The sequence below is a fragment of the Periophthalmus magnuspinnatus genome, chromosome 14 (genome assembly GCF_009829125.3).
Source record: "Periophthalmus magnuspinnatus isolate fPerMag1 chromosome 14, fPerMag1.2.pri, whole genome shotgun sequence".
Lineage (NCBI taxonomy): Eukaryota > Metazoa > Chordata > Actinopteri > Gobiiformes > Gobiidae > Periophthalmus > Periophthalmus magnuspinnatus.
Genome location: NC_047139.1, coordinates 20,994,911 through 21,005,705, shown reverse-complemented (window position 1 = coordinate 21,005,705; position 10,795 = coordinate 20,994,911). Strand labels below are relative to the sequence as shown.

Here is a 10,795-nt window from a genome sequence, read left to right as displayed (position 1 = left end):
TCTGTCGTCGAGCACATGACTGTATATATATATTTACAGTCTATGATCTAGTAACATCATGTACAACTTTATATAATCATCGGGAGAAAAGGAAATGACCAAATACTAATGAATAGAAGTGCATTTTAAGAGTTCTGGTCACATGGAATCAAAGGACAAAAACGTGAGTTCATTGGGATTGTAAGACTGCAGATGTAACATGATTTATATCTGGAAGTTAATGTGTAGAACAAAACATCAAAGGATTTCAAAAAATAGACCACATGAAGGAGAAAAACAAAATAATAATAATGCCATACACCATGCCATTGTAATGCCCTTTACGGGCTCATCAAAGCCTCTCAAAGCCGTACACGGTAGTTATTATTCATTCATGTGACACTTCAATATTACAAACTGCGTTTTTGTCTGTCGAAGTAGACCTAATGCAAATTACTCACAGTCAACATTGATGTAGTAACAGTGTTTAACAGGTAGGCAAAGCAGTAACCTATTTCCTGTTAATAGAGCAGACAATGGTTTTATAGTTATAGTCTTGTTTTCCTGCATAGGCACGAACATAAGCTGAGTCAAAGATGATAATAAAAAGTATGCTTTATGCTTAGGGTATTCAACATATTCACTGTTTATATATATTCAGCGTGAGGATCCAAAATATAAAAAAAAAATTTAATAAATTAAATATCTTATGGATCACTTGTGCCAACCTAATCTCCAAAAAGCACTATTTGGGGTACATGGGGTATTCAATATACTTGGACTACTACTACTTGAGGTACATGGGGTATTGAACATATTCAGTATTTTTACATATTCAGTGTGTGGCTCCAAAATAAGAATGAATTAATAAATAAATGACTACATAAATACATATATGCATACATAAATAAATGCATACATATATAAATAGCTTAAGGATCGCTTGTGCCAACCTAATCTCTGAGAAACACTACTTGCAGAGTTCACTTCAGCCCCTACAGTCCAATCAGAGGATGAAAGTCAGTAACAACGCCACTGTTACATAACCAGGTAGGCTAAATGTTCTTTTCCCCGGCTTCTGTGTTTACTGGACGGTCTGGTTCGCCGTGTGCTCTCGGGCGCAGACACACGGAGCGCTCACGGTGCTCTTCCCCGCTCCCCCAGCAGGGAACATGTGCTGTCTGCCGGGCATCGACCACGCCTCCCGCCGCTGCTGTACCGACCCAACTCCACATCACATGTAGCCACACACATCACCACAGTGTCCCCACACCGAGTCCACGGCCCGAGGGACACATTCGCATATTTTCACACACCTACAGCTCATTTTAGTGAACTAGTGGGAGGGGAATGAAACAGTGAGGCTAGTAGGAGGCGTACTGTATTGTATTGATTAATAACTGCTTTGAACGGTGTTTAGCCTAACAGTTAGTGCTGGACGTTAGGGCTATTTTTTGATAAAACCGTTTTTGTCAACGTTCACTTCAGACAGATTTTAACAAAGACTTGATTAGACCATGTAACTTAGATAATAGATAATAGATAAATACATAAAGTGAAGTAGCTGTTAGCACATCCAGACCAGTTTGCTAGCCCACATTCATCACTTTAAACTGTAACGGTTGACCCTTTTCCTATAGACTCGCCAGTCCTCACAATAGTCTATAGTATAGTGTATAGCTTTAATTTTTTAGCATTAATTTTATGTCATTAATAAAAGAGGCGGCGTGGTAAAGGTCATCTGAACAGTCTTTTTACGCTGTCGTGCTGTGCCACACTATCCCGACTGGGAGGTTTAAAAATGACAGGAACTGTGAGGGCACCATACGAGCTGTAAAAGCGCTCCTCACGTGGACTGTCAGACGTCACCTCCCCTTCACGTGGCGCGGCACGGGATTGGCCAAATGGTGGAGGTTGCGTCACCGGCGTGCTGCCAGCTCTGCCGCGGCCTCATGAATATTTACAGTGAGTGGGCGGGACCAAACAAATGAACATCATGGATGCTTTCAGTACATGACCACACTGGCTCTGAACGGGACTCTGGCTTGACCAACAGCTCCATCATGCTTCAGCCCAGTTTTTGTCCTATTTTTATCTCCTGAGGACTTTTATTACTTCCGTAACAGAAATTCGGACTGCAACATGTATGAGTAAAAGTCATCAAGGGGGAGCGCCAGCTTTCCTGACAGTAGAGATGCCATGTTTTCCTGGTGCCAAAAGTAAAGTGCTCCTCCTCTTCACCAGATAATAAACAGGCAGGTAAGTGTATTTGTATTTGTGTTATATGCTCATTGCCTGTACTTTCTTTTTCACTTTGTAGATGAATAACTGTAGGGCATGTTTTCAATATAACCCATGAGTTGCCATTTCCAGAAGGCTATCTCTCACAGCGGCGCCGCAGTTACATAAGAGTGTTGTGGGCGGGACGGTGGCGCGCGGCCAGGGAGTATCTTATCAAGTTCACTGTTCTCGTCCATGTGCTCAGCTGTTTACACACGAGGCTCGGGACGCACGTCCGTGAATGGGCCGCCTGACCCTACAGCCTGTGGTTATCACTGCTGTCTGCTGCATCACAAGTTTGTTGACGGTCTCAACCGTGGTTAAACTCGAATTATAGAGTCAAGGCCTCTTAATGAAGCGTATAAAGTTGTTTAAACTTATGCGCACTTTTTTAAGCGATGCAGTTTCCGATGAATTGTAAAGCTGTGAATCACACATTGAAACAGCTGCACTCCAGTATAATTATTACCTCTGCTTTTGTGTCCCTCCCTTTTAAAGTGAGACACACGGTTTATGCCCAAATACCAATTTAACCAGCAGAATTCAGAATTTATATTTAGAATAGAATTACAATATTTGCATATTCTGATATAAAACAGAAATTTAAGGCTTTAAGGCTTATTCAGGCAAACATCACCTACAGCTCCTCCTGACAACACAATAAACCCAATAATATAAAATCAAATGTTCAGATGAAACAGTGCTGCTTTTATCACAGTTTATCAACTGTTTGTCTTAATGGAGATGGATAAGTTCAATGCCATTGATAGAACATGTCTCCAGGTTCTTGTCTGGAGATGAGCGGGTGGCGTACCCGTCACAAAAGTTAAACACTGTATGTTTAAAGGTCCTATATTACACAAAATTGACTATTGTGAGCCTTAAACCATGTTATAATGTTGTTACCTCCCCAAAATATACATGGAGTGTGTTAGAGTGTGAGTAATCCTGCATTATTAGTCTGTATACAGCACCAAAACTCAAAATGCTCAGTTTCACCTTGTGATGTCTTGAAAAGGTTGTTTTTAAGTTAACAGGTCCTTTTACCTGTAATTCAGTAAAGGCAATTCCAGGGCTGAAATTATCCAAATGATTCTAGTGAAGGTGAGTTTAAAAACACAGTGGAGCACTTCCTGTATCACCACATGACATCACAAGGTGGAACAGAGTGTTTTCTGTAAGTGGCTAATAGGTTACAAGATAAGCATTTTAACATAAGACATACAAAATAAGATGTGATTTGAAGATAATTTTATAAATTTTTATTATGCATTTTAGTTGCATTTGTGTATTACCTGTATTGTATTAATCCCTCACTTCAAGCTGTACTTCAATGGGAAAAGCAAAATATTTCAATACCACACAACTATATAGTGTCCTGTGTGTGATGCTGTAATGTTGACTAAATATTTGTGTAACAGCATGGAGTACTACTGAGCGAGGAAGTAGAATCTTGAAGTTGCTGTTTAACCACTTTTTGTTCTATGGTTTAAAGACACATAATACATCTTATCTTTGATATTTTTATTTTGTATTTTTGTGTACTGCATTCAAATACTGAATTATGCTGTTTTAAACCATTATCTGCATATGCTCTGAGTTCTGACCAAGGACAGAGGTGAAGCAACTGTGCATTAGGACAATTGAGACTTTACTTAGTAATTTCTATGATTTAAATGTAACTAATCACAAGTAAATGGCAGAATTCTAGTCAGCATTTCCTTATTTTGTATTTTTGTGTACTGCATCCAAACAGTGTCCAACCATTTCTTGTTTCTCCTCTTCTTCAGTGTTGATTTGAAATAGGCAAAATTCCCAACCTTTAAATTATAACATGTGTGTTTTGTTGTCAAAAGGTGTGGAATGCCTAAGGAACAGGGGCATTTTGGAGAGCGGGCCGCCCGTAGCACGTCAAAGAATGCCAAGGACAAGAGCAACAGTGCGACACTGCGGGCATCCCAAAGTGGCACCCACAGGGAACAGACCGGGATGGCCGACCTGACCAGCCGTATGCTGCGCTGTGACTCAGAGAAGGACTCAGAAAAGGACTCGGGATACTCAGGTAAGCCACGCCCCTCTCATCAGACCTTGGTGCTCCTCCACAACTTTTCTGCCCTCTTGTGTTCCTACCAATGGTAAAAAATACTAAAAATAAAAGTACAGTTATATATTTAAAAATACCTATATTAACCCTTGCATGGGAGACCGCTGGGGAATACAAAACTGATGTTGTGTCCTTAGGCAAGACACTTCATCCACTTCGCTTAGCAAAACTGTGGTGTGTGAGTGGGCCGACGGCACAGATTGGCAGCCTACCCCAGGACAGCTGCCTAGAATAGTATCTTACCACCTCCGAGTGTAGAGTGAGTGAATGAATAATGCAAGAATACAAGTATTATCTTATTCTTTTTTTTTATTCTTTATTTCAGACACTAATATTATTCCATAGTTAAAAAGCACAAGAGTCTCTGTGCCCAGTGCTTTCTCAGAGCAGAGGTGTAGCAGCAGGAGCTCATTTGAGGGTTGGTCAGAGTCGTTATGATGGCATTTTCAGACACAGTCACACAAACTGCATGAATGTGTATGATAGATATCTAAGCAGTGCCTCACAGGTGGGGGATGGCAGCGTCCACAAAGAGCTGCACTATTTTGGAATGAAATCTAATTGCAATTGTGATTAAAGTTGCGATACATGTTTAAAAAGTAGGATCCTGTTTAGAGTGCAGATTCATTAACATTTGAGAAAAGACTGAAATATGAACTGATACAAGAATCCCACAAGGTACAATAAGATTTTTTTTTTTAAACAAAAAGACAGCATATTGTGTTATTTGTATTCTATTTTTTAGGCCTATTGCAGTCTTTGACAATAATAATAATAATAATAATGATAATACATCAAATTGCGATTTTCATTTCATTAAGTTATATTATGTTGCCATATTCAAAGTACTAGTTACAAGATACATTTTAATGTGATTTTAGAAGCAAACTTGAAACTTGATCAATAAAACATTGTGAAACTGAATTCTGTCGTTTTAAACTATAATTTGCATGTTCTCTGACCTCTGGCCAATCAGAGCAGGCGATGCGGTGCTGTGATGTGAGTGCGTAAGTGTAGAAATGAGCACAGACAGAGGCAACAGGACTACTGGGACTACGTTTACTCAGTAATTTCTATGATTTAAAATGTAACTATTACAAGTACATGCTAGAATTCTACCCGATTAGGCAAGACAAGTTTATTTGTATAGCACAATTGGTACACAAAGTAATTCAAGTACTTTACAGAATAAGAAAGACATGAAAATCACAAATAAAAACAAAAATAATCATCATAAAATTAACATAAAAAAAGAAAAGTACAGAATAAAAACCTTTTCAGGTACAGATTTAAACATGTACTCCAAAAGTAAATACCCCAAAAATCTACTCAATTACAGTAACGTGAATATTAGTACTTAGTTACTTTCCACCCCTGGTTTGTGTGTGTTTGTGTTCAGAGGCAGGCTCGGACTCGGTGAATACAGATGTGGACGACCAGCGCAGCAATGCCAGTGTGAACACCACCCCCCACAACATGCCTCTGTATAAGGACCTGACCCCTCTTTATGTCATCAAAAACGTGATGGTCAAGCCGGTGAGCTATTGAGTTACACTAAACAGCCTTCTGCACGTGGCCCACAGAGCACATCGTTTCAGAATAGATCATGGTTATGTATATCTGTCATATTCACTGTTGACCTGTGTTAAATTTTAGATTAGATCAGTGTTTCCCAACCAATGGTACTTGGAATGATTTCAGATTGGAAAGGTATAGTGTTACTGGCTTTCAGATGACATCATAACATTCTATAGCCCAATAATATTTAATAAAGATGGGGGCAGTTAAAATTAATATTGTTCAGATGCAGCTTTTTGTGGTAATACAGTGAGTTCTTGGGTCTAGTCCGTAATAGGAAGGTTCAGCATTTATGCATTTACCTTTTGGATATTTCATAGCAAAATACAGTGTAAAAAAAAAAAGTGGCCCTTACCCCCAATCTGGGAGTATGACATCATCACATTGTAGGATCTGAAAAACACCAATTTAGGGGCGACAATAGCTCAGTTGGTAGCGATCCGAAGGTTGGTGGTTCGAATCCCACTCTTGGCATAAACATCATCGGTTGAGCGGTCAGATCCACTGACACAAAGGTTGGTGGTGCGATTTCAGCTCCCACAGGTGAATGCTGTCATTGTGTCCTTGGGCAAGACACATAACCTGCCTTGCTTTCAGTGACTGTGTACACTGGTGTAAGAATGTGTGTGAATGGGTGAGTGGTTCCTTGAAGGTGGGAAAGCGATATATAAAAAAGTGAACAACATTATATCCTTATGAACATTTTGAGGGACTACAAGTAGAAAATAGAAAAACTGATTTATTTACCGAGTACTCAAGCAAGGACGTTTTGGAGTGTGAGACAAATCTTGGGTTGTATTCCAGACACTCCTGACAGAAAAGGTTTTGAACCACTGGTTTAGATGAGTTTTCCAAAACCAAACAATACAAGGTAAAACTATGTGTCCATAAATACATTAAAACTGGATTAACTGTAGCATTAGGATGGAATTAAAGCCGATTAGGAAAACAATGGCTCCTTGTGCTTCTATTACACACTCCAGCTACAGGAAAGTTAGCCAACACTAGGCCTGTCATGATAACAAATGTAGAAGTGTAATACCGGTATATATTTATACAGACAAAACCCTAAAGGCAAGGCAAGTTTATTTGTATAGCACAATTTGTACACAAAGTAATTCAAAGTGCTTTACAGAATAAGAAAGACATTAAAATCACAATAAAACAAATCAAAACAAAAATAATCATCATAAAACTAACATTCAAAGAGAAGAGTGCAGAATAAAAACCTTTCAGTCGTATGGACAGCTAAACAGAACCATTTGGAGCCTCAATTTAAACATTGTCAAAGTAGAGGCCTGTCTCACATCTTCAAGACTAGAGTGTGAACCCTTCTCTAAATGTGCAATGTTAATAAAAACAGCTACAGTTAAAGTTATTTAAAAGGCCCATATTATGCAGTTTTCTAATCTATTTTATAATGTTGTTTTCTCATCACAAACAGACCTGGAATTGTATTTTGTTTCATTCACACATGTTTAACACACCAAAACCCTGCAGATTTAGGCTGAGTTCTTCTCTCAAACTGAAAACGTTCTGTTCCACCTTGTGATGTCATGTGGTAATACAGGAAGTGCTCCACTGTGTTTTTAAAATCCATACACCTTCACTAGAATCATTTGGATGATTTCAGCCCTGGAATTTCCAATCTCTACTGAACAAAAGTAAAAGATAGCTGTTAACTTGAAAACCACATTTTGAGGTTTGGAGATGTAGACAGACTAATAATGCAGGTTTACTCAAACATGTGTGAATGAAACAAAACACAACTCCTGGTATGTTTATGATGAGGTAAGAACATTATAACGTGACTTAAAGAGTCAATTTTGTGTAATATAGACCTTTTTAAGTTGATTATTCAACCGTCTATCACTCAAATCCTATGGTGCAACAACAACATATACTTCCATCTTGACTGTACAATAAATCAACATATTAATCATCGTGACTAAAGTTATATGTGTTCTCTCTGTGTGACTTTAACCTCCCATTGTTTCTCTCTTCTTGTTTGCTCATCGCCCAAATCTCGGCTTACATCCTCATGATACAGTCCAGACCAGACCAGCTCCTGCACAGCCCCCTGGCCTGGGGTGGAGCCTGGCACAGCCTCACTGCAGGCAAAGCACCCACCCAACTTCTTCTAATCCAACAACCAACCATAACTGCCCCCACAACTACCCCCATCGCCCCACCACAAAACCATGTCAAGAAGGGCACCGGCCGCAGCAACCAAGCACATAAGAATGCCTATTTACCAATTCTGAATTCATACCCTCGCATTGCACCTCACCCCAGAAAGGAGAGCCACGAAAGCAAGGGGGGTATGCGAGCTAGCGGGGGAAAAGAAAGTGGAACCGAAGGCCAAAGTCAAAGCAAAAGAGTATGCACTGAAGGAGAGGCTGTTTCAACCACTACTCATCTCCTCAAACCACACCAACAACAGAAAGACGCCAGGGTTCACTCTTACTCGCAACATAAAAGCCGATCTAGTCACCACTCCGCCACCAGCCAGGCACATTCAACAACCCAAACAAAAAACCATCACTCCCAGCAAAGCTCCAGCTCAGATGGCATCAGTTCCCCATCTGTCTCTAGTTCGCAAACTCCCTCTCCCCCATGCTCCTCTGACTCTCCATCATCCTCTTCCTCTCCTCCATCTTCTTCACCATCATCATCATCCACACCCAGCCCCTATCGCCCGACACCGGATAGCACTTCAATGAGGCAGCGTCGATTTCTCAACACCGCTGAGATACTAAACCAGTCGGGTTTGCTTGCCATAACACTCCGCACCAAGGAGCTACTGAAACAGAACGCGGCTACAGAGAGGGAGATCGCCCAGCTACGCCAGCACACGGAATACTTATGCCAAGCTGCGCAGGCTAGTCAAACTGGATCTAACGAAAGTGTGCAAAGTCTAGAGAAGTTAGCCCAAGCCATGAGCGACTCGGGATCGTATCCAGAGATGGATTTGAACCAGCTGAAAGCACTTACCAACCAACCAAGCAAAAACAAAGATGAAAAGGGGGATAAGAGCAAAACAAATCCAACCACTAACGGGATGCCAACTGTAATATCTGTGCACAACATTGATGACGGGACATCTCCGCCCTCTCCCCTCTTCGCTCCTTCACCAGAAGCAGAAGAACTAGAGCACGGCAACGCAGTTCTGGACCCCCTGCCCTCCTCCCTGCAGTGTGTAGACTCAGAGCAGCCCCATAGATCGGTCGTTACTGACAAAGACTTGAGTGATCTTACAATGTTGCCAGAAAGTTCAACTAACAATGATTATCTTCTCTAGTTTGGCTTCAAAAGTCAAAAAATGCAGCTATTAAGGCAAGACATTACTAGAAATGCCCACTTTTTTTGCTCTTTGGTCAGTTTGCTCTCTTTATATATAAGCCATCATCTAAGAAAAACTACATTGTCCAAGACATTTTATTGTTAAAAAGAATAAACTTCCATAGATTTATATGCAACCTCGTAACCTCAAAGGTCGAACAAAATGCTTTTTTCTCCCGTAGGTACATAAAGATATTCCCTTTAAGATTTTGACTGATTGTAAAAAAGGCTTTGTTGATATCTATTTCTAAGTGTGATTTATAAATTATATTGAAAACTCCAGAAAATTTGTCAAAATTTGAATTTTATGCCATTTTTATGCCATTTTTCACTCAGATCTAGTTTACCCAAATACTAAATAATTGCCACTGAAAATGTCTGTGTACCTGTATTGTCAACGCATAAAATGCCTTATTTATGAATGGAAATTTAAAAAATATGTAAATGCATTAATCGTGATAAAATATGATTGGAGGATTATCATGATCATTATAATATATTTTCCTACTTTGATATGGCATAAAATGTCTTTGGCTTGTATCAAGTGTGAGCCCTATGAGGTGGCCACAGTTTTACCAACAGTTGCTCTCTTAAATAGAGCTAATGTAATATAGTTGTTTGGTTTGAAGTGGGAGTCCAAAAATGCATTAGTCTGATACAAACATTGAAGTCAGTGTGCTTACATATACATCTGTCATTACCTCTTTGATGGATAGTATATCCACAACATCCTGCTCGCTTTTACAAGCTGCTTGAGACTCATTATGTAGATATATATTGTTTTTCTTGGCTTGTTTGTATTCAGATTAAGTTCCACAATCTGTATCACTTTCTCTTGGAAATATGAAGTATGTATATACAAGGATGTATTATATAGTATATGAACTTTCTGCTGGACCTACTGTACCGTTTCTGCTTTTTGGATTTCATTGGATTTGGACTCGCACAGATGGATTGATGATGATGATGATGATGATGATGATGATGAAGAAGGATGTGACCTATGACCTGTTGTGTCACTGAATGAAAACCAACGAGAGGTCAGGTGACGTTGCACACTGCTTGTACATTATTACTGAATGATTTTTTTTACTGATAATGCTGAACATATTGTACTGTAGTTGAACACAATGCACAATGGGACTTTTAGATTTCTTCATCGAGTTCCTTTTGAATGTCTGAAATGAGCCTGAAGGGGATGTGGGATTTTTGCTTCTTTCTTTTCTCTTTATATTGTACCAATCATATACATTTCATATTTTGCTGTAGGGACAAACCTTATTTTGTGTTTAGAAGCAATTTAGCTTTTCAAACGCTGCACTGCAGTGTTTAATTCAGACTAACAATAAATCTGCTCTTAACCAATCCTGTGTGGGTTTTTTTTTGAGTGTTAAGAATCCCCATAGATTGTATTTATAAAGTTTTACCGTTCTTTACACAGTCTATGAGAATACTTTGTGCTACTGTCACTTTATCCAGTGGTTTTGCAGTATTTCAGGGTCATTACATAAC

At 39.4% G+C, this 10,795-nt stretch overlaps 1 protein-coding gene across 1 annotated transcript; it reads left to right on the top strand.

Annotated features, from left to right (window-relative positions):
* The first annotated feature begins 1,783 nt into the window (after positions 1–1,783).
* Positions 1,784–10,648, top strand: LOC117381912 (CLOCK-interacting pacemaker-like). Its single transcript, XM_055226750.1, has 4 exons — positions 1,784–2,238; positions 4,116–4,321; positions 5,763–5,899; positions 7,992–10,648. Exons 2-4 carry the CDS (start codon positions 4,123–4,125, stop codon positions 9,240–9,242), a joined length of 1,587 nt encoding a protein of 528 aa, XP_055082725.1. The 5' UTR covers positions 1,784–2,238; positions 4,116–4,122; the 3' UTR covers positions 9,243–10,648.
* The last annotated feature ends 147 nt before the right edge of the window (positions 10,649–10,795 follow it).